This window comes from Microplitis demolitor, chromosome 9 (assembly GCF_026212275.2).
Source record: "Microplitis demolitor isolate Queensland-Clemson2020A chromosome 9, iyMicDemo2.1a, whole genome shotgun sequence".
Lineage (NCBI taxonomy): Eukaryota > Metazoa > Arthropoda > Insecta > Hymenoptera > Braconidae > Microplitis > Microplitis demolitor.
Window position 1 is genome coordinate 18,900,647 of NC_068553.1, and position 22,934 is coordinate 18,923,580.

General features: G+C 34.0%; 6 protein-coding genes across 8 annotated transcripts; 3 read left to right on the forward strand and 3 right to left on the reverse strand.

Moving 5' to 3' along the window:
• The first annotated feature begins 281 nt into the window (after positions 1–281).
• On the forward strand, positions 282–1,252 carry LOC103578659 (coiled-coil domain-containing protein 103). The gene is made up of 4 exons (XM_053741737.1): positions 282–434; positions 528–763; positions 819–969; positions 1,226–1,252. The coding sequence occupies exons 1-4, from the start codon at positions 282–284 to the stop codon at positions 1,250–1,252; spliced, it is 567 nt and encodes a 188-aa protein (XP_053597712.1).
• Positions 1,253–1,280: 28 nt separating this feature from the next.
• LOC103578650 (probable phospholipid-transporting ATPase IIB) lies at positions 1,281–6,241 on the forward strand. Of its 2 annotated transcripts, none has more exons than XM_008559794.3 (3): positions 1,281–1,746; positions 2,481–2,625; positions 2,782–6,241. In XM_008559794.3, the coding sequence occupies exons 1-3, from the start codon at positions 1,577–1,579 to the stop codon at positions 5,782–5,784; spliced, it is 3,318 nt and encodes a 1,105-aa protein (XP_008558016.1). In that variant the 5' UTR covers positions 1,281–1,576; the 3' UTR covers positions 5,785–6,241. The 2 variants fall into 2 exon arrangements, with proteins under 2 accessions (XP_008558016.1, XP_008558017.1); XM_008559795.3 differs by lacking the exon at positions 1,281–1,746 and adding an exon at positions 2,055–2,346.
• Positions 6,242–6,486: 245 nt separating this feature from the next.
• On the reverse strand, positions 6,487–8,698 carry LOC103578660 (probable phenylalanine--tRNA ligase, mitochondrial). Its single transcript, XM_053742040.1, has 3 exons — positions 7,476–8,698; positions 6,942–7,234; positions 6,487–6,885 (listed from the first exon to the last, which is right to left on the reverse strand). The coding sequence occupies exons 1-3, from the start codon at positions 8,212–8,214 to the stop codon at positions 6,592–6,594; spliced, it is 1,326 nt and encodes a 441-aa protein (XP_053598015.1). The 5' UTR covers positions 8,215–8,698; the 3' UTR covers positions 6,487–6,591.
• A 467-nt stretch (positions 8,699–9,165) lies between these two features.
• Positions 9,166–12,142, forward strand: LOC103578655 (transmembrane and ubiquitin-like domain-containing protein 1). Of its 2 annotated transcripts, none has more exons than XM_014444119.2 (4): positions 9,166–9,333; positions 9,496–9,821; positions 10,081–10,387; positions 10,451–12,142. In XM_014444119.2, the coding sequence occupies exons 2-4, from the start codon at positions 9,518–9,520 to the stop codon at positions 10,908–10,910; spliced, it is 1,071 nt and encodes a 356-aa protein (XP_014299605.1). In that variant the 5' UTR covers positions 9,166–9,333; positions 9,496–9,517; the 3' UTR covers positions 10,911–12,142. The 2 variants fall into 2 exon arrangements, with proteins under 2 accessions (XP_014299605.1, XP_008558026.1); XM_008559804.3 differs by having other exon boundaries at positions 9,166–9,329.
• Positions 12,143–12,180: 38 nt separating this feature from the next.
• On the reverse strand, positions 12,181–16,904 carry LOC103578654 (isoleucine--tRNA ligase, cytoplasmic-like). The gene is made up of 2 exons (XM_053742041.1): positions 16,637–16,904; positions 12,181–16,552 (listed from the first exon to the last, which is right to left on the reverse strand). Exon 2 carries the CDS (start codon positions 16,533–16,535, stop codon positions 12,789–12,791), a length of 3,747 nt encoding a protein of 1,248 aa, XP_053598016.1. The 5' UTR covers positions 16,536–16,552; positions 16,637–16,904; the 3' UTR covers positions 12,181–12,788.
• A 779-nt stretch (positions 16,905–17,683) lies between these two features.
• Positions 17,684–22,668, reverse strand: LOC103578656 (chitooligosaccharidolytic beta-N-acetylglucosaminidase). Its single transcript, XM_008559806.2, has 4 exons — positions 22,559–22,668; positions 19,179–20,534; positions 18,968–19,098; positions 17,684–18,829 (listed from the first exon to the last, which is right to left on the reverse strand). Exons 1-4 carry the CDS (start codon positions 22,621–22,623, stop codon positions 18,600–18,602), a joined length of 1,782 nt encoding a protein of 593 aa, XP_008558028.1. The 5' UTR covers positions 22,624–22,668; the 3' UTR covers positions 17,684–18,599.
• Positions 22,669–22,934: the final 266 nt, after the last annotated feature.

A 22,934-nucleotide genomic window follows, 5' to 3' on the forward strand; every position in this document is an offset into this window, starting at 1 on the left:
AGATCTTAGATGTAGTTAAGATGGACGGTGGGGAATATGGTCCATCAAAGTCACAATTCAAATTTATATCGGAATCAATCGACACGAGAGTTTTCCGATTTACTAAAATTTAAATCGGAAAATAATGAAGTCAATAGAAAATTATTAATTAAATCAAATTTTTCCTATCAAATTTAATCCGTTTTTAATCAGGGGTTGTCATGGCAACAAGAAATAAATCGATTAAATATTTATATTACAAAGAATAATTTGGTGGTTTAATTTTTGAATTAAAATATAAAATGAGTATTTTGAAAAATAAAATTAATTACGAAGGTCTCGAAGAAGAACTTGAAGAAGCATTAAAAGAAGATTCATTATACCAACTACGAAACAAAGCAAAGATAAGAGCCATTGAACAAAGTGTACCCACTTATGAAGACTTTAGACAAATAGTGCTTATATTTATTATATATTTTATATAAAACCTTATGAAATATAATAATTAATATATTAATTTATTAAATTGCTTTATAAATAAATTTTAGGTTAATGGCGCCCATTTAAAACCATTGGGACCAAAAGACAAAATGGAAAAAATAAAAATTCCTTGGAATCTTTCTGACAGAAAGTCCTCTTTAGTCATTAAAAATGTTAATAAGTCGCCATCAGATAAAATTGAAAATTCCAATTGTGATAAATTGTCTAAAAGTGGCAAAGAATTTTATTGCCAATGGCGCCAATTAAATGAAACTGATAAGTTTAATTTGTTGTACAGTAAAAGGTAATAATTAATTTAATTAAAAATTAATAAATCAATAATATAGAATTATTTTCAGAAATGATTTACCGGAAATATTCAAAATTGAACTGCCAGTGGAAATTCTCATTGAATTTTTAATCGTTTGTTTAAATAATTTACCGGGAAAAAATTCAGCTGTCATAGATGTTCTCAATAAAATAACTCAGTGCAATAGATTTAAATTGACAGTAACATTTATGAGTGATAATGATAAATTTATATGTAAACAATTGTTTGGAAAATTAATTCCTGACAGTTCAATAAATTTCAATGAACTCAGTGATAATTTTAAAATAAATTTGAATTAAAATTTAAATTCACATGAATTGATTAACAATTAACTTTTTTTAATAAATTTAAATATCAGAGGCTGGGGTAAATTGTATGTGAAAATAAAAAAATAAAATTGAATTTTTAAAAATATTTATAATATTAAACAATTAGCGCGCATGCGCTGACAAAATGGCGTAATTTAAAAATATAAAACAAATATGGCGGCCCCCGTAGTACTTAGTATTATTTTTATCAGTAAATTATCAGTAATCTTCCACCAAAAAGTAACTTGTAATTAAAACTAATCAATTTCCTAATTAATTAAGACATTAATAAATAAAATAAAATAAATTTGAGTTCCCAATAAATTTTTTGTCTTCCAAGTGAAAAGTGATGGCAGTTTAATTTAAAAAATTAATAATTAATAAATAATAATTAACGACCTGTGTTCTAATTAAAAAAAAAAAATCAAAGCTGATAAGGCATTTCGATGGTATTTAAAAATTCAATTGTTTTGGCAGTATGAGGTTAGAAGAGATGCCATTACGAATGACAACAGAGGATCGTAACTTTGATATGGACGAGGAGACTGATTATTTAATTCAACCTTCTGATGAAAATTTTCGTCCAATTTTAAAACGAAACCGTCGTCTCAATGCCTGCACACATTTTCTTAAGTGTTTTTTCTGCGGGTAAGTCATTTTCCCATTTATTTATTTACATTTTTAATTTCCAATTTCAAATTTCCCGCCCTGTCAAATTCAATTTTTAAAATTCCTCAGTAAATTAATTTTACTTACTCATTACTTTCTTTGATTATTAATTATGTTAATTAATTAATTAAAAAATATATATACATATTTTAAAAATAATAAATATGTAAGTATCGATTTATAAAGTATCGTTTGTTCGTACAATCGATAGCGACTGAGATGACGCATGTTATTTTCACAGAACAAATATGTTTATATATATATAATGTATAGAAAATGTCGCATATATTATATATAAATTTATTTGTTAATTTACGTCAGTTGTCAATAAATTACTAATTCAATATCACAATTACTCTGTGTTATTTTTGTCATCAATTGTGACATTTTTAATTTTTAATTAGTTTTTTTTTTTTTTTTAAATTGGGTTTCATAGTAATAATAATTAGTAATGTAATAAAAGAAAGTATTAGAGTAAAAATATAAATAAAAAATGGAAAATCAAAGTAATGTAATAAGAATGTCCAAGGAAGACATTCCTCTGATAACAAAACCACGTAATACTGGATCATGGAGCAGGTGAATCATTTTTAAAATTTATTATTTACTCATGTCAAAATATGACAGCTACAGTTTACTTTTTTTGACAGCTATTGTTATTGTGTTTTTTTAATTGTTGTTTTTAATTAAATTAAATTAATTTATTAATTCAGGTGCTGTACCTGGATGTGGAGAAGATGCTGCCGTGAAAAAGAATATCAGTCGAGGACGATAGTAATCGGCATGCCAGTGACGGAAAAATTTCCTACAAACGTCATTAGGAATCAAAAATATAATATTATTACTTTTTTACCATTGGTAAGTTTGTAAATAAATAATTTGAGCGTCTAGTTTAAAAATTTGTTTTTTACCAGAGATTTAAATTTTTTATGAAGATTTTAAACCAGACGCGTTTTTATTTAATTGTGATAAAAAATGAATGACAGTTATAATTAAACATATATTTATCACCAGGTACTATACCAACAATTTAAATTTTTTCTGAACCTCTACTTTCTTATAATGGCCAGCTCACAATTTATATCAGATATGAAAATAGGTCATTTGTACACCTACTGGGGACCACTTTGCTTCGTACTATCAGTAACAACATGCCGAGAAGCCGTCGATGATTATCGTCGGTACAAACGGGACAAAGAAGTAAACGGACAGAAATACAAGCGTCTTATCCGAGGTACAGATCAACCAGAATTGATACCCAGCTCAAAACTAAAAGTCGGGGACATGATAATTGTCGAGAAAGGCCAGAGGGTTCCCGCGGACCTGGTCCTGCTTCGAACGACTGAGAAATCCGGTGCGTGTTTCGTCCAGACGGATCAGTTGGACGGAGAGACGGATTGGAAGTTACGACTCGCGGTGCCACTGACGCAGAAACTGGATCACGACAGCCAGTTGTTTGAGATAAAGGCCAGTCTGTATGTTGAGAAACCGCAGAAAGACATCCACGGGTTCATCGGCACTTTCACGCGCGAGGACGAAGTCAATAGCGAAGAAAGTCTGGGTGTCGACAACACTCTGTGGGCCAACACCGCAGTGGCATCCGGATCAGCCCTAGGTATCGTCGTCTACACCGGCCACGAGACGCGATCGCTGATGAATCATTCGGCGCCACGGTCTAAAGTTGGTCTGCTAGATAAAGAGATAAACCAACTCACCAAAGTCCTCTTCTGTGCAGTGATAGGTCTCTCCTTGGTGATGATGTGTCTGAAAGGATTCAACGGTCACTGGTACATCTACATGTTCCGTTTCGTTCTTCTCTTTTCCTACATCATCCCCATCAGCTTGCGTATAAACCTCGACATGGGTAAATTTTTCTACGCCGGTTGCATCCAAAGGGACAAAGAAATAGCAGGAACTGTAGTCCGGACCACGACAATCCCCGAAGAACTAGGACGTATTTCTTACCTACTTAGTGACAAAACTGGAACACTTACTCAAAACAAAATGGTCTTCAAAAAACTTCATCTGGGCACCGCATCCTACGGCCAAGAAACCTTTGACGAAATAACGAGTGTCTTAAAAAATTATTATCCAGTTGGTGGGGAAAATTCACCGACAAAAACTACTTTGAATCGCGGCAAGGTACGGAGAAGTGAAAGCACGCGTATCTACGAAGCTATTCACGCCCTCGCGTTATGTCACAACGTAACGCCGGTTTATGACAACATGAACAACGTTAATAATGTTAATAGCAAACAGCTGGACAGCGTTAGCGTTGAAACAGAGACAACTGAGACGGGGTCAATACAGAGCCAGACGGAATCAGACCAACATTATTACCCAGAACAGAAGCGCAATTACCAGGCATCCAGCCCAGATGAAGTGGCTTTGGTTAAATGGACTGAGGACGTAGGACTCGCGTTATTTAAACGCGACCGCACTACCATGCAACTCAAAGCAATTAACAATGGCCAGATTTTATCTTACACTATTTTGCAAGTATTTCCATTTACTTCTGAGACGAAACGCATGGGAATTATCGTCAAGGACGAGGCTACCAATGAGATAACGTTTTATCTAAAAGGCGCAGATGTCGTCATGTCGGGAATAGTTCAGTACAATGATTGGCTGGATGAGGAGTGCGGGAATATGGCGCGTGAAGGTTTCCGTACCCTGGTGATTGCCAAGAAACATCTCACTGAGGAACAGTATCAAGACTTCGAGATCCGATACAATGCCGCCAGGTGTGCGACAAATGATCGCCCGTCGCGCGTCGCTGCTGTGATTGAGTCTTTGGAGCGTGAAATGGAACTGATCTGCGTTACTGGAGTCGAAGATCGTCTGCAAGACCGCGTAAGACCAACTCTAGAGCTCCTGAGAAATGCTGGGATTAAAATATGGATGCTGACAGGTGACAAATTAGAAACCGCAACCTCTATTGCTAAATCTTCAAGACTTGTATCGCGGACCCAAAGCCTACATGTATTTAAACCCGTTGTCACACGTACTGATGCTCATCTAGAGCTGAATACATTCCGTAAAAAACAAGACTGCGCTCTGGTGATCAGCGGAGATTCCCTAGAAGTATGCCTACAATATTACCAGCAAGAATTTATGGAACTCGCGTGCGGATCACCGGCAGTTGTCTGCTGTCGCTGCTCCCCGACTCAAAAAGCCGAAGTCGTGACTCTGATAAAGAGTCACACGGGAAAGAGAACAGCCGCCGTTGGAGACGGAGGCAATGATGTTTCGATGATCCAAGCTGCTGATGCAGGAATCGGGATCGAGGGGCTCGAAGGCCGTCAAGCTTCGCTGGCTGCTGACTTCTCCATTTCCCAGTTCAGCCATCTCTCGAACCTGCTTATAGTCCACGGGCGACGCAGCTACAAACGCTCAGCTGCGCTCAGTCAATTCGTCATCCACCGCGGGCTCATCATATCAACCATGCAAGCGGTTTTCTCAGCGGTATTTTATCTGTCTTCTGTCGCCCTCTATCAGGGATTTCTGATGGTGGGTTACGCGACTGTATTCACCATGTTCCCGGTGTTTTCCCTTGTCCTGGACAAAGACGTGTCTCGCGACGTGGCGTTGAGATTCCCCGAGCTGTACAAAGAGTTGAGCAAAGGCAGGAGTTTGTCCTACAAAACCTTTTTTATGTGGGTACTAATTAGCATTTATCAGGGAGGCATCATTATGTACGGCGCGTTAATTATGTTTGAGGATGAGTTCATTCATATTGTCGCGATAAGTTTCTCAGCGTTGGTACTAACCGAGTTGATAATGGTCGCACTTACGATACGTACATGGCACCACATTATGGTGCTGGCTGAATTTTTGTCACTTGCGCTTTATTTACTTTCTCTGTTTATTCTCAAAGACTTCGACTCGGACTTTATAACAACGACAGATTTTCTGTGGAAAGTACTGGTTATTACTCTGGTGTCTTGTTTGCCTCTTTATATTTTGAAATTTTTAAGAAAGAAATTTTCGCCTCCTAGTTACTCTAAGCTATCATAAATTAATGTATTCATTAAAATTCATAAATTTATTAATTAACTTAAGGGCAGTCTCAGAATGTTGGCATGAAGATTTTACTGAAATTTATTTATTGTCGCGTCAACTTCGCCCAGAGAGGGAATCAACTAAAAGTCTCCCCCACTACCGGATAATTTTGAACTGCGCAAGGTGGGGGTAAAACCCGAAAATACCCGAAGTAAATAATTTTTTTAAAATCTATATTTTGGCAAAATAAAATATTTAAAAAAAAAAGGGGGGGGGTCTGAGAATTACTCTAGAGGTCAATAAAAACATTTTCCATCCGCCATTTTGTTTTTCTGACAGCCATTTTGTCGCAGATTAAAAAATTGATAAAAAAATAAAAAACTTGGTATTTTCTATAATAATTAATTAATAAATTTATTAATCAATGAACTAATTGCTGAATAATTAAACTGTACATTGTAAATACCGGAAATAAATGAAAAATACATGATATTTATTTATATTTTTAATAATTCATTATTTGTAATGATAAATTTTTTTTTCCATTTATTTTTATCATGTATTTTTTTACGTAACTTTTCATACCTGAATGTAAAAATAATATTGTAATAGATGTGATAAAAAAAAAAAAATAAAAACTAAAAATTATTGTTAAATTATAATAATAATTAATTTGATTTTTTTTATGTAGATAAAATATTATAATTTGCTTTATTGTTCTTAATAATTGCAATTAATAAAGTATTATATTAAATAAAATAATTTTTATTAATCTACCTAAATTAAAATAAAATAGCGAATGTAATTTACAGTAAAATTTAATTATTTAATACGAAGAGTGACGTTAAGTTCGCTAGCAGCAGCTTCTTGGATTTTTGTATGTACAGAAGTGACTTCTTTTTGGGTAAGAGTGCGTTCCATGTGCCGGTAAATAATTCTGTAGCAATGCGACACCTTTTTGGTTTTCGGATGAGTAAATTCATCTATCAGTGTTATTTGTTCTATTATATCACCGCCGTGCTCGCGGGCTAGGTCATAGAAATCATTCGGCGAGTACTCATTGTCCGGTAGCCAGAAACTTATGTCATTAGCAAGCTGCGGGTAAATGCTGATGGGCTGAAAAAATTACACAATAAAGAAAAATATTTAAAAAAATGTCTATCAACTGGTACCTTGTATTTAACTGGCGTATCAGGATCATCAAACTTGAACTGATTTAAAAATCCAGTGTCCTGGCTCCAGAACAGCCTGATGTCTGAGATATTATAAAAGCACATGGCCAATCTTTCAAGACCTAGACCAAATGCCCAACCAATACGATCAGTAACTCCGCAGTTTTTCAAAATCTCGTGTCTGACGATACCGCAGCCCAGGACTTCAATCCACTGGTCGTTATAAAACACCTCCAGCTCCCATGACGGGTGAGTGAATGGAAAATACTGAATGACCCAACGGTATTTGACATCTAGAAAAAAAATAAAATTTTTTTTCAGGGAATAATTGACAGGACATTTGGATCCGTGATGGAATTTCCTCTCGAAAGAGTACCAACATCGATATACTTGCTTTGGAAATCAATATCCTGGGGTAAATGGTCATACCAACAAGTGACCAATTATTTGAACAAAATATATTGTTGTGGGTACTCATTCAACTGGGAATTTCATCAGCTACAAGAATATCAAATTGATGTCAAAAAAAATTACCTTGACCAAAAAGTGCTTGAGCGAGACCTACGAGAACACTTTTAAGTTCGTGTTCCATTATTTTGACGGCTTCCAGAGTATGGACAATTTGTTTCTCATCACTCTCTCTGCCATTAGACTCAAAAAGTTTCAGATTGTCCGAGTTGTTGACATTTTTGAAGACTTCATCCCGCGTGCAGAGTCTGACAGCGTCAACCTGATGGAAGACTGGGTAATGCGTGGCATCTATTTCATCTCGCCGATAAACGTCACCGATTATCAAAAAATTATCGAGACCCATCGCTATCAGTTCTGCTTGATGTGCTGTCGTGTGCGCTCGTAACATTGTGTCGCTATTGACGTAGTAGCAGTCATTCTTGCTGCGACTGACATGATCCCCAGGTATCAGGAGGGAATCAAAATTTTGCTGGACACTTACTACTGGTGACAAATTGTCGCACACGCTGAATACTGGGTTCCCACATTTGTTACGGTAATTTTTGTAGAAAAAATTGACTATTTTTTGACGGACATGTGACAGCGGGTGGTACTCAGTTGTGTGAAGATTTTTATTTAACTTTGATATTATTTTAGATGTCAAGTTCGTCCAATCATCTGTTTTATATTTGCGGCCTATTAATTCTATTTCTGGTGAATATTTTTTACAATTATTATTATTATTTATTTTTGCTGCAGTTGAACATTTTCTTATTAATAATTTCAATTGTTTGTTGCTTATTAATTTCATTAATGGATACATTTATTATTATTTAATTATAATTATAATTACATATATACTTTTAATTATTTTTTTAAATTCTTACAATAATCACAAGTGTATTTTTAATTTAATTATTGAAGAATTTTAGGTTGTGGTATTTTTACTTTTTTCCCGCGCATGCGCGCAAGTTTTCGCGCAATTATTCTAAGGCCATTCACCAAGTGTGCACACTATATATAGCTGATTTTTACCTACTTTTAGCCAGATACATATCTAGCTAATTTTTATTTACCCTGACGGTTTTGATCTTTAATAATTTTTTACGATCAGAACTTTTACAAATTAAAATATTTATTTATTTATTTAATTTTCAAATTTTCACAGAAGGGTTCGAAGGAAATTTAATATTAAAATCAATCATGATTAATCAAATGAATAATCAATTATTAAACAACTACGGTACATATCTTCTTTTATTACTTTTTCAATGATACGAAAAAGTTTTTCAGCTCTAGTACTTTTTTTAGTGCGGCTGCCGGTCACCAGGCAGCGCCACATTTTTTGGAAAAAGGTGGGGGGCACCCTTGGAGAATGGCCTTAACTGCAAATATTCTTATTTTATTGAAAAATTTGACATAAATTTCCAGACAGCTGTCAATTTGTTATTTAATCAATTAATTTATTCTTATTTAAAAATTCGAATTTTAAAAAAGCGCGGGAATTTTTAAAAAGAGCGCAATAGTGGCAGAATTCGTAATGAGTAGTAATTATAAGTGATAAATTTTTAACTAACTGTCAATTATTCATTTAAATAATTAATTTATTTATTTACTTGTTTAAAAATTAAAATTAAAAAAAAGCGCGGGAATTCTTAAAAAGAGCGCAATTGCGGTAGAATTTGTTATTAAAAATAATAATAAGTGATGATGCATGTCGTGTTAAACTAAAATCTATGACCATAGAATAAAAATATATAAGAATAACCAAATATATACATATTATTTATCAGTTAAAATAAATATAGTTTGTAAAAATATATTACGTTCTAAGTGTCAGATATAAATAAAAATCTATAATATAAATATAAAATATTAAATTATTCATATTTATTCTCCACAATATTAATATTACAAAATATATAACAGCAATTACCAGTAAGTAGGTTTCCACTTTTCAATACTTTCATTAAATTATTATTATTATTATTTTTCAATAAATTATTTATTGCACATATCAATAACATATTTTTATAATCATCATTATTAATAACAAAATAATTATTTTTACTGTCATAAAAATTAATAGTATAATTTATTTCAGATAAAAAATAATAAATTTAAAAATGACTTTAATTGAAGGAGTTGGTGATGAAGTGACAGATTTTTTTATTGTTGTTGGTGTGATATTAATTGGTTGGATAGCATGGTGTTCGACAAATATATCCGAACAACCATTGATACGTACAGTATTAATATTACAACATAGAACACGTACACGTATCGCTGAACTACGTGCCAATAATTCATCAAGTAGAATTATTGATAACAGAAATTCGAGTGCGGAGGAGTCGAGTGAGGAGACAATCGTACCAAGTAATAGCAGCAGTAATGAACCTGAGGAAAATTGTCCTGTTGATAATCAACAAGGTAAGATAATTAATTACAGTCAAGTGAAATGTCAAGTTGACATAAATCTGCAGCTGCAATCTGACTTTTAATTTTAAAATAACTTCTGCTGTTGAATTTTTTTTCACCCAGTTTAATTTAAAATTTACGTCAACTTGACTTCAAATCGTACTAGTGAATTTACATTGACCTGCAGTAAAATTAGCGTTCATTGTACTGAAAAGTTTTCCCATCAAGTTGATGTAAACTTGACAGCAGATTGACTTTATTTATATTTAAGCTACGGCAGAAGCCACAGGTTCACTGGCAACAGGGACAGCAACTTCGGAGCAAGTACTTATAGAAGCTATGGATTCATTGAATGATGACAGCAATTTATTACACAGACCTGTCAAGTTATCAACGAGCAGTGATAATGATAAACCTGATGAAGCTGAACAGTCAGGGCCTGAACCAGCGCCAGCTGGTGATTCCCCTCAGGATATTTGCAATGAAGACAATGAGATAACGATTAAGTTGAAGTTTATAAATGATGACCAGAAAATAGTCACCGGACGTTTGAAAGAAATGTTGAGTGAATTTAAAAGGTGACAAGTCTTGAGTAAGGAAGATGATATAGAATTTTGAATTAAATGATTTATTTATTGCAGACGACACTTTCAAGTTGAATTGGATGCCCAGAAACGGGTACGCTTAGTATTTAATGGACAAGTATTACAACCAGACAGTGAGACACTGGAAAAATGTGGACTGTTTCATAATTGTGTTGTCCACTGTCTTGTTCATCAGCCTCTGTTACCAACATCGACGCAATCGAGCACAAGTTCATCGCGGTATTCAAGTAACGGTAACAGTAATCAGTCATTTCAAAATTTACCGGGCGGTGATAGTCCTGGTGTAAGTTCTCTGCACCAGGAATGGGATCTAAGTAGATTATTAGTCAGTATTTTAACTCTGGTATTGGCTATCGCGTGGTACTCACGGTATCATTACGCCCAACTATTTACAGTAACAACTACCATGGCATTGTATGCACTCACTGCAATGTTTACTCTCGCTCTCTTCGGTAATTTTTTTCCTGATCAAGAGAGCTTGAGGGAAGTTGAATAAATAATAACTTTTTTTTTTTATGAATAATTTGCTGTCGTGGAATTATAAATTTATATATTTAAATAATTTTTCGGTATCGAGGCACCATTTACACGACTGATTGTTTTTTTTTTTAATTTTTGTTGTCAATTTCAGCTGTCAGTTGACAGTTTTTGTATTTGAAAAATTATTTACTAATACTGTTCTCAAGAAAAAATGAACCTCATTTAGTATTTTAGTAAATAATTTTATGTATGATCATATCTGATATATCTAATTATGTTTGATCTGATTTACGGTCAAAAATGAAGACACAGGAGTAGATATAGCTTTATATCTGATCATGTTATACGTAATATCAGATATGATTTTATATGATATCAGATATGGTTATTTTTACTATCTGATCAGATATAAATGTTAATATTTGACTATGTAGTGGAAATATATGGTCATGTGTCAGATATGATTATATGTGATATCAGATATGATTTTATATGATATCAGATATAAATGTCAATATTGGACTATGTAGTGGAAATATATGGTCATATGTCCGATATGATTATATATGATACCAGATATGGTCATATATATCAGATATGGTCATATATGCTCACTTCTGTATGAATATTATTACATAGGGTCGTTTTTAGTATCTGATCAGATATAAATACCCATATATGACATTAGGTATGGCCATATCTGATCGTGTCTATAAGAATATTATCAGATAGGGTCGTTTTTAATATCTGATCAGATATAAATGTCTATATTTGATCATATACATGGCAATATATGTTATATATGATGACATGTCAGATCGAACCATATTAATATTAGATATGAGCATATTACCATCAGATATGATCATATATGATCACTTATTTATGAATATTATTAGATAGGGCCATTTTAAACATCTTATCATATTCAGATGTCCATATGTGACCATATACAGAGAAGTATATGATCATATGTCAGATATGATCATATATAATCATGTTTATATAAATAATCAGATATAATTGCCCATGTGACCATATATTTAGCAATATATGATCAAATGTCAGATATCATACAAATCAGATATGTTTATATCTAATCATATCTATATAAATAATCAGATAAGACGGTTTTAAATATATGATCAGATATAAATGACCATATATATGATCATATCTGGTAATTTTTTTCCTGAAGACAATCAGAAAACTTAATTGTCAATTGACAGCTTTCTTGTAATTTTTTGTGCTTGAAGCATTCAAATAAAAAATAAAAATAAAAAAAAATATTTTATGTGATTGAATAAAACAAACTTGTTTTGTTGTACTTAGTTGTAAAAAAAAGATATTGAGTAATTTATATAAATCTATTGAAATGTTTATTTATGAGTCGAAAAATAATAATCTGTATTAATAAAAAATAATTACTGGCCAAATTAATCATTAAAAGATAAATAAATCGATTCAAAAGTTTGAATTTGTCCGGTGATCAAAGTTACATAAATTATTATTATCATCATAATGTTCAAATAGTTATATTAAAAATTAATATATATATATGCAACTATGTTGTATTTTTTATTGTTTATTCGTACAACTATCCATCTATACGAAAAAGTCACGTAATTGTTGAACAATAATTGTTAATTAAGAAGAAATAGTTGCAAAAAAAAATTATCACGTCACCGTTATTTTTAAATTTATTTTTTTTCTGTTAAATTAAATTTATAAAGTAAGACGATATTAATTAATATTATTTTCATTGTAAAATTATTTTAAAGTAGTAATAAATAATTTATTTGATAATTCGTTCAAATTTAAATAAGCAAACTCCCGATTCTTCTTTTTTATAGAAATCCGCCATATTTTTTTACAAAGCTATTTATTTACAAATTTATTTAAAAGGCTCCAAGACTGATCCGTCAAGCTGAGCAACAAGAGAATCAGCATCAGGAACCAGAAATTCAAATCCTTCGAACAGAGAGTCCAATTTTTTCTTCAGCTGTCCCGAGCTGACTGGATATTTACCTCGGGGATTCTCCAACATGACCGTGACTTGTTTGCTGTCACACTTGACGTTAACGAACGCGCAAGCTGGAGCGCTGGCCTTCTCGTCACCAGCATCAGTCTTTCCCGAGTTGGCCACCAGAATACACTTCCTGTGCAACGCCAACAAATCCGCTGTCTCAGAGAGCGAGTTCTTTTCATTGTACAGCTCGAATGTCTTGTCATAGAGTCCAAATAGCACACGAACCTCATCTCGGAGCTGCTGGTAGCCAATGGTGTCACCAGTTCTAGGACTCTGGAGTAAAACAACTCCGAGTTCGCCAGACTTGGCATCAACTGACTCGACATCAACCAGCTTGACATTAACAAACTTGAGGAATGGCTCACTCCGTCTCTTTCCTCCGCTGCCGGCTCTCTTGACCAACACCAAGTTCATGTCTACTCCCTTGATCTTCTGCATTTCTTCAACAATAACATCAGCATCGCTGGTCATCTCCTTCAACTCACGCTGCGGTGTCTTGGTAGTGCTCTCAATAAATTCTTTGTAGCTGTCAATGACTTTCTTCAGCATGCTGTAGGAGTCTTTTATCTCGTAGTAGACATCAACAGCATCAGTAGGTACCAATTGGGCCTTCTTCCTCAATTTCTGTACTCTATTAATTATTTCTCTGGCAATGCCTTCATCCTGCATCGACTCATCTGGCGTGATATCCAGCAGAATCAAAATATTTCCTTCGCTGTGGGCTTCGTACCTCTGGGACAGTTGCTCGGCAGTCGGTCCAGAGAAGCTGAACATCAGCCTCAAGTCTTCCTCTTCAAGTACATACTGATTTACAACAATCTCTTTCTTCACCAGAAACTCTTGCAGCTGATCATCAGTAAGTTCTTTGATGGCTGTAATCATAGCTTTAAATTCTCCTCGTAGTCTGACTCCCAGAGTCTTGTGGTCCGGCTCAGCACGCAAGACGACTCCGTACTTTTGTTTGTCCGTCGTCACGGTCATCTCCTTGACATTGAGCTCTTCCAGAATGTACGATTTAAGCCGAACTATTTCCTCGAGAATCAGCGGATCTTGATGAATGATAACTACCTCTGGCAGTGGATACTTGACTGGAATAGTCTTGCGATCACGTACAATGCGACCGAGATCAATGACAGTCTGCATGTGATAGACAGCACGTTCTATTTCCTCATTGATCAATTGTTCTCGCGGGGCTGGTATCATCTGGTAGTGCACACTCTCGTTGTTCTTCGTCTTGGGCAACCAGGGTAGCAGTCGCTGATACATAAATTCACTGAGGAACGGCGTGAATGGAGCGTTGATACGCACCATCGTGTAGATCACGTAGAAAAGAGTGTTCAAAGCATGCTCGCAGTCTTTGGTTCCGCCTTCGCCCTTGATACGTTTCCGGTTCATACGCACATACCAGTTGGTCAGATTGTCGATGTACTTGACCAGCTTCGGAACAACGTTGTACAGCCTGTAGGCTTTCATCTCTTCCTTCAGGAGCTTCAGCAGCGTCTGAGTGAATGACAAAATCCACTTGTCCATGATATTATCCGAGACATTTATCATCTCGTCATCATAAAACACAAATTTACACTTTTCTTCAGTCTCAAATCGCTCGATATTTTGATTCAGAAACCGGAAAGCATTAAACCAAGGTAGAAAAACGTCTTTGATGACATCACGAACTCCTTCTTCCTTGAAACGTAAATTTTCTGCTCTTACGACCGGGGAGTTTATCAAATATAATCTCAGCGCATCAGCACCGAAACGATTGATAATTTCCATGGGGTCAGGATAATTTTTCTTACTCTTGGACATTTTTTGTCCGTCAGCTGCCAGGACTAATCCATTGCAGACGAGATTTTTGAACGGCGGCTTATCAAACAGAGCCGTAGAGATGACTAAGAGTGTGTAAAACCACCCGCGAGTTTGATCAATACCCTCGGCAATGAAATCCGCCGGGAAACTTTCTTCGAAATCTTTGACTCTATCAAACGGGTAGTTCATCTGGGCGTACGGCATCGACCCCGATTCGAACCAGCAATCGAATATCTCGGGGATACGTTTGAGGACTCCATAGTTTGGGCCACGTCTTGATGGAATTGTCAAGTGGTCAATACTTTCGCGATGGATGTCCGTCACTTTGGTACCAGTCAACTCCTCGAGCTCGGCGATGCTTCCCACGCAGACAACTTCCTTTTTGTCATCAGAGATCCAAAGAGGCATCGGATTGCCCCAGTAACGATTGCGACTGACAGCCCAGTCACGTGCGTCGCGTAACCAGTTTCCAAAACGTTTGTCCTTTACATAATCTGGCACCCAGTAAGTCTCAGCGGTCGTTGACAGCAACTTGTCCTTGATGCTCTCGACTCTGATGAACCAGGAGGGCACGGCTTTGTAAATCAACGGAGTGTCTGATCTCCAGCAGTACGGATAACTGTGACTACATCCCGCGTACTTGAGGCACTTGCCATTAGCAAGCAGAACCTTGATAATTTCCTTGTCTGCGTCTTTTACATACATCCCGCTAAAGTCTTTAACTTGTTCAGTAAATTTACCGCAACTGTCAACTGGACAAATGGGATTCTGGTCCTTGGTGATGATGCCAGCTTGCAAATTACACCGATAATCGTCCTCACCAAAGTACGGAGCCTGATGAACAATTCCAGTACCAGTTTCAGCAGTAACATACGAGTCATTGAGCACCTGGAAAGCTCCTTGGGATCTCAAGTGCTCAAAGTAATTGAACGGCGGCTCGTAACGTTTTCCTTTAAGCTCAGAGCCCATTTTCTTGCCAATTATTTCGTAAAGATCATCAGACTTGTACACCTGAGCCAGCGCAGACTTCAGCAGAATGTAAGTCTTGCGTGACACCTTGTCTTTCACCAGCACGTACTCGAAGTTTGGATTACAACAGAGCGCCAAGTTGCTGGGTAATGTCCATGGAGTAGTCGTCCAAGCGATCAGTGACACGCCTGGCTCGTCTTTAAGTGGGAAAGCCACGTAAATTGATGGGTCAATAACTTCTTTGTAATTTAAGCCTGCTTCAAAGTTGGACAGAGGTGTGTTGCAGCCCGTGGAGAAGGGCATCACCTTGACTCCCTGATAAACCAGACCTTTGTTGTACAGTTCTTTGAAGACCCACCAGACAGACTCCATGAACCATGGGTACAAAGTCTTGTAGTCGTTTTTGAAATCGATCCAACGGCCCATGCGTCCTATTATTTTCTCCCAATCCCCAGAGTACTTCATCACAATGCTACGGCACTCTTTGTTGTAATTATCGATGCCCATTTTAGCGACATCCTCAGGACCTTTGATGCCCAGAGCTTTCTCTACCTCGAATTCGACTGGCAGACCGTGCGTGTCCCAGCCAAAACGTCGCTCCACGTAGTAGCCGTCCTGGTGGGCATAACGGGTCACCACGTCTTTTATTGTGCCGGCTAGTATGTGTCCATAGTGAGGCAGACCCGTGGCGAAAGGCGGCCCATCGTAAAATGAATACCGCTGACGTCCTTTTGATAACCGCAGGCTGTTTTGAAAAACGTCATTGTCAGCCCAAAATTTAAGAAGTTTCTCTTCTTCCTTGGGAAAGTTTATCGTCTCGGGCAATTTTTCTCTCATTTTTTGTGAGTTGTCAGCTGAAAATGATACCGGTTCAATAACATAAGGTTATGTACCTGCTAATTGTTGCTATTTATATTTTTGTTATCTTTAATACTCACAATATATTTTTTTTATCGTCTATAGTGTAATTGTTAATTAATTGACAATTGTTAATACGCAATTTTTGTTACTGTTAAGTAACAAGTTGGTTTAATTTACAGCAATTATTTCAATTAGACGAGATGCGTCACGAAGAACCGAAGTATAAAAATTAATCAGTTGACTTATTGATAAAAAATCAAATTAATTATTATTTTAGTTATTGATGTCATACCTAAGCAGAAATTGAAGATTACTTACCAATTTAGAGTTTTAAAAAAATGTATATGCGTGGACTTTTCGTAAATTTTTTTTTTTTTTTTTTTTTTTTCATTTTTATTTTTAAGCCTCCATTTATTTAATTAAAAAATTTTTGAAAATTATCATTTAGTAATAAAATACTTAATTTCAAAGAGGAATTTTTTTTTTTTATTTTTAATTACAGAAATAAAAATTAATTCATAAATTTTTTTATTTTATATTTAATCAATAATTTTAATTTTCATATTTTTTTACAATTATAATAAATTTATGAACACATTAGTTTATTAAATGAAATATAAATTTGAAAATGTGCGGGGTGAAGTACATATTTAAATCTTTAAATGAAAAAAAATTTTGTTAATTTTTAATTTAAATCCTTGTGGAAATTTGTCTTTCAAAAATAAGATTTTTCAATTTTTTAAAACAGTAGAAAATTTTTATGACAATAAGAGTTTTTTTTTTTAATAACACAAAGTAATAGTCAAGTTTAGTAATTTTTCTATAAAATGAGATTTTTAAATCCTGAGAATTCAAATATTTATTTGAAGTTGAATAATTATTTGAATTTTTTTTTTCAAATGATAAATTATAAAAAAAAAATATTTGAAAAAATTGCACCTGTAGTTTTTTAAATTTTCTGCATGTGCATATTTTTATTTTGATTTTTTTATAATTGATTTGCTGAAAAAGAAAAATCATTTGAAAACTGTTAATTGTCTGCTAATCAGAATTATAAAATAATTAAAACTTTCAGTAGAAATTTAAATGACAGCAACAAATTCACTTTTAAAATTCCATGAAAATTTAAATAACATTTTGAAATTTTATTTTCAAGCTTTAATAATTATTTTAACAATGCAGTGTTAATTACAATCAATACAACTTTAGTTTTTAGGATGACCAAATATTTTAATATAGAAGTACACATTCATTCGGTGGCTACATTCAGCCGTAATGGGTTCAGCAGCTTTTGTATACACTTTAATTTTGCAGTACTGTTTTCCATACCAATAATTTAAGTTTAAGCAAGAATCTTTCAATTGTCCCTTGTCGCACATAGTTCTTTTATATATAACATAAAATTCATACCGCCTTTCATCAGAAGTAATGTACAAGGATGGGTCAAAGATTTGTAAAACTATTATCTCTCTTTGACTTCTGCGAAACGCTGGAATTAATTTTATGGCTTCTTTAGTAAAGTACTGGATCTCTTGATTATCCTCTGGAAGTTTAATTGAACATAAAACTTGTGATGATGTCACAGTTTGTAATACTTGTAACATTATACACACAAACAGTATTTCAAATATGTAACACTTGCTCGCCATCTTAAATATTTATAATTAATTACTAGATCGTTAAGACGCAGCAGTTAAGCTCACTCTGTTGAATGAAGACTTGTTTAAATAAAATCTGTTTTTAAAGTAATTATTATTAACTTGGGGGCATTGATTTAACGCGGGTATATATCATCATTTTACTGATAAGTTAAACCATGAGTCTCAGTTATTTGTTAAAAGTTAATGATCTACGTCAAACTAGAAATAATAAACTCATTAAAATTAATTAATAACAGATAAGACAATAAGACAAATTATTTTTAAACGACTTTGAAAAATTTAGGCACGTACTTATTTTTTTATTCTTGATATCTAAATTATTGGTCAATTCTTTTTTTATAAAAATAAAATAAAAGTGTGGATTTTAAAATTTTATTTTCTAGTTGCAGTTCCCTGGATTTTGTCTGCACCATTCTGGTTCTAAACTATCAGCTAAAATTCCACGGGTTACCAAACGTTCGCGATGACGGAGTATGCGTGGTTCTGCATTTCTCCATGATGATGATGGCTCTGCCCACAATCTTTCAGCCAGAGCTGCTGATCTGGGCCACAGACGTGAATCTACTGAAGTACTGTCAACTTGTTCCGTCCATAACGCAACTTCTCCACCTGTTAAAATTATTATACATTACAAAGATTTTGTTCAGCTTCCGGAAAAATGTATAAGACAAATTTCCTTGGAAGATTTTTCATTGGAGTCCCCGGAAATCGCGTCATTGGATTAAAAATAAAATCTTTGATATTTACCAAGAATCAGATGTTTTTTATTTTCAACCCCGTGTTCCTTAACTATTTTCAGAGGAGAATTTTCGTAAATTTTTTTCCATCCTTTGTAAGGCGAACACCAGTTGGATCCTTCACCAATCCAAGCTCCAAAGCTATAAATAAAAAATTTAAATCATTACCGATTTAATTTACCACGCAGTCAATTAATAAGTCATCAGAACGCTCGACTTACCCGCAGTCAAGATAAAGCGCGTCGTAGTTTGAAAAAATGACTTGAAAGTCATTCTGCAAAAGTCTGCTGATCGTGTCATCATAAGCTGCCGTCCATATTTGAATTATATATTTATCAGGGTCCAAATACTCAATATTATTTTCATCAGTGAGCTTACTCGTCCACAAAACAGCCTTGACTTCTTCACCACCACCAGCCAATTTTAATTTATCATACGCGCGCTGTTGGAATAAAAGCCAAAGTTTTACAAAACCAGACGCGTCTAAACTCCATCCTTTTTTGCTGACAAATTTTCTAATAGACTCCGATGAGTTCCAGCAGTTGATATTCACTTCGTCCCCGCCCATGTGAAAGACCACCGGCTTGAAATCGTCCATCAGATCTTTGTAAAGACTTTCTAGCACTTCATAGACTCTGTTACTAGCGGGATTCAGTTGACCACAAGGTGGTTCCTGGCAATATGACGGCCAAGGCTCACCACGAAAACAAGCCAGAGCATCATCGCCGACCCATTGCCAGCCCTCGCCAACATGTGCCGGGGCATCCAGCTCTGGAATCACTCGGACGCCCTGATAAATCCCAAAGCTAACGATCTCCTTGATATCTTTCTCAGTGTAGATTTTATTGGACGAATAAGCTCCGTATCTAGACATATTTGGCCAGGATCGACTGACGTAAGGAAAACTCTGTGAGTCTGACAGATGCCAATGGAATGTATTCAGTTTCGACATTCCCATGGCCTCAATAGTCTTCAATATTTCTTCTTTACTGATATAATTGCGGCTCGTATCCAGTAAAATTCCACGATAGGGGTAAACTGGACCGTCAATTATAGAAACGTTCGTCGCTATTTGAATTTTATCAACAAAATCATTGAAAACTATCAGTTGGGACAAAGTCTCCAGAGCATTTCGTACTCCAAAGTAATTTTCCCCTCTTATTATTACGCTTACTGAACTCTTGCGTTTATTTATTTTCAATTTATAACTTTCTTTGGTACTGAGCCTAAGAGTCATGTCACTGTCATTAATCAACCCTTTGATATATATATCAAGACCCAACCCTACAAGTTTTCGCGGGTTTCGGATAAATTTCTTTAGGTTCATCTTGAGCGCGTTGACTTTGCGCTTAAGCAGATCCCCGGCAATTGAAGACGAGTTGATTAAATGTAATTTTATTTTACTAGGGTTCAAATTAACCAGAGAATTGCCGATGTAATAAGGGCCTGTTGGTTTGGGCCACAATCCGCCATCGCCGCAGAGGAGTTGGCAAGCTTCCAAAGAAGATATCGACTCATTTTTAATTGTTTCAAATTTAACACACTGTCCATTAGTACATTTGTAATTCCATGGCGAGCTTAAAGTATTGATAAATAATGAATTAATGTCGTCAATGATAAGAATTTTTTTAATTGATTCAATAACAGTAATCAGAAACTCGCTTTTGTAATAAATTCCCATATCTTCCAAGAAATCATTAAATATCTGACGCATGTTTTTTTTATTGATACGTGTAATTTTAAATTTACGTAAAGTGATAATTATATATGTATATATTTAGAATATAGTAGGGTATTAATGAGTTTTGATTAATCATTGATTTTAGTAGATAAATAAAATTGCTTGTTTGCGCATATGCGATACGATTTTTAAATATTTTTTTTATCATGCTAATTATGCTTTGCTCAGGCTTCTTAAATATGTGTATGTATATATATATATATAGATATGGGTACACAGTTTGAGATACTGAAGTACGATCTAATTATTTTATTAAAAATTATTTAATACGAATACTTTCTACATGTGATAATTATAATTATTAACTCAAATAAAATCAAGGTCAAATATATTAAATGCAAAAAGAATAAGCGGGAACTATTTTGATTTTTGAAATTTTAAATTAATTTAAACAGATTTCAAAATATTGTTTTAACAAAAAAAAAAAGTTATTTTATTTCATTTTCAAAATATCATTTTTTTGAACTTTTACTTTTTTAAACTTCCCGCTAAGAAAATCGACGATTTTCAAAAATTTCGGGAAGTTATTGTTTTCACCCCGATTTTCGAAAATCGAGTTTTCATCAGATGTCGACGTTTCGAGGTCCTAGGAAGCTATTCTGACTATTTTCAAAATGATGTCCGAGTGTGTGTATGTATGTGTGTGTGTATGTGCGTGTGTGTGTGTGTGTATGTATGTAAACTCTTTGAAACTTTTGAACTAATGAATCGATTTGGATGGTTGAGGTGGCAATCGAAAGAGCTTGTTAGCCATCAACTTTCCTGAAAATTTCAGATTATTTGATCGAATAGACTCGAAAATATTTGCGAATTACGAAAAAAAAAAAATTTTTTTTTTTCAGTTTTTTATTGATTTCTCAAAAACGATTTATAACGATCGACTTCAAAATCTAATCAGCTCTAGTACTCAATAAAAAGCGTCGATTGCCACCTCAAACATCAAAATCGGATAATTCGTTCGAGAGTTATCGCGGGAGAAAGAAATGGTGAAAAACGGTTTTTTCTAAATATTTTCGAAACGACTGACGCGATCGATTTCAAATTTTAATCAGCTCTAGAATTCAATAAAACGCGCCGATTGCCACGTCAACTATCAAAATCGATTGATTAGTTCAAAAGATATCGGCGTTGAAAAGTTAAAAAAATAACATTTCATGTTATTTTTCCGGATAAATCATAATATAACGTACTAATATGTGCCTGATATCATACCAACTCATCTTTTTTATGGTTTCTTTTGATGATATAATGTCATCGAACTTGGTTTTTAGTTTAAATCGTATTATCAACAAAAAAATCGATAAAACGTAGTTTTTAATATTTTTATCGGATATTTCATAATTTATTGTTTCTTACATGAGTCATAACTTATTTAAATCTTGATTTTGATTCCTGACATTGATTTCTGCCTCAATACACTTATTTTACTGAACATAATCAGGAACTAAATTTTAAAAACCGCTTCATTGATGATTTTCGATTCTTAAATTTTCAAACTTCAGCATAACAGGTAACTTGTTAGAGCTTGAAAAGATCGTAAAAAAACAATTGCATGTGATAGCATTTTCGAGCTCGAAGAGCTCGAAAATATATCTACACTAATGTTTTCGAGCTCTTTGAGGTCGAAAACAGCGGGAAGTTTCGGGGCTGGCCCGCAGGGTCAACCGACGCCCAGATTTTTTTTTATGAGTTTTGAGTTTTAATATTTGAAATTTTTTTGACAACTTAAAAAATTAATTAAGATTTCAATAAATTTTTAAATTAATTCTGCGTTTTTTTTTTAATAAAAAAAATATTTAGGCGGGAAATTTTTTAAATTTAAATATTAAAAAAAAATATAATTAAATGAAAAATAAATACCTGAAAATTTGGGCATGAGTACAGAAGCTCTGAAAAACTAAAATAGTAATTAGTACACCGAACATTTTATTATTCGTATTTACTAGAAACTAGTGCGCCAATAATCGCGATCGCTGGTTTAAATACTGTCTAGTGCTAATCATACGAGTATTCTATTTAAAGAAGGGGAATTAATCCAAGGAGGGGAATAAAGAAAATTACAAATAAATGGCGAGATTGTTTGTCTAATTCGAATATTTTTTTATTATTTATTCAATACATTTATTATTTCTGTTTTTACAATTAGATTATAATTATGTAACTTGAAAAAATTCAACTGTCAAGTACTTAATGAACACTAGTTTAATTGAAACTTAAAATTTTGAAGAAATTAATT

Coding starts and splice junctions, on each gene's coding strand:
- LOC103578659 (XM_053741737.1), top strand. CDS start 282: ATGAGTATTTTGAAAAATAAAATTAATTACGAAGGTCTCGAAGAAGAA. Junction 435..527: donor ATGAAGACTTTAGACAAATA/GTGCTTATATTT, acceptor AATAAATTTTAG/GTTAATGGCGCCCATTTAAA. Junction 764..818: donor AATTTGTTGTACAGTAAAAG/GTAATAATTAAT, acceptor AATTATTTTCAG/AAATGATTTACCGGAAATAT.
- LOC103578650 (XM_008559794.3), top strand. CDS start 1,577: ATGAGGTTAGAAGAGATGCCATTACGAATGACAACAGAGGATCGTAAC. Junction 1,747..2,480: donor CTTAAGTGTTTTTTCTGCGG/GTAAGTCATTTT, acceptor TTATTAATTCAG/GTGCTGTACCTGGATGTGGA. Junction 2,626..2,781: donor TTATTACTTTTTTACCATTG/GTAAGTTTGTAA, acceptor ATTTATCACCAG/GTACTATACCAACAATTTAA.
- LOC103578660 (XM_053742040.1), bottom strand. CDS start 8,214: ATGTATCCATTAATGAAATTAATAAGCAACAAACAATTGAAATTATTA. Junction 7,235..7,475: donor TCAAGCACTTTTTGGTCAAG/GTAATTTTTTTT, acceptor TTTTTTTTCTAG/ATGTCAAATACCGTTGGGTC. Junction 6,886..6,941: donor ATACGCCAGTTAAATACAAG/GTACCAGTTGAT, acceptor TAATTTTTTCAG/CCCATCAGCATTTACCCGCA.
- LOC103578655 (XM_014444119.2), top strand. CDS start 9,518: ATGACTTTAATTGAAGGAGTTGGTGATGAAGTGACAGATTTTTTTATT. Junction 9,822..10,080: donor TCCTGTTGATAATCAACAAG/GTAAGATAATTA, acceptor TTTATATTTAAG/CTACGGCAGAAGCCACAGGT. Junction 10,388..10,450: donor ATGTTGAGTGAATTTAAAAG/GTGACAAGTCTT, acceptor TATTTATTGCAG/ACGACACTTTCAAGTTGAAT.
- LOC103578654 (XM_053742041.1), bottom strand. CDS start 16,535: ATGAGAGAAAAATTGCCCGAGACGATAAACTTTCCCAAGGAAGAAGAG.
- LOC103578656 (XM_008559806.2), bottom strand. CDS start 22,623: ATGTTCGGTGTACTAATTACTATTTTAGTTTTTCAGAGCTTCTGTACT. Junction 20,535..22,558: donor ACTCATGCCCAAATTTTCAG/GTATTTATTTTT, acceptor CAATACTTTAAG/CTCGCCATGGAATTACAAAT. Junction 19,099..19,178: donor GCGCTTTATCTTGACTGCGG/GTAAGTCGAGCG, acceptor TTTTATTTATAG/CTTTGGAGCTTGGATTGGTG.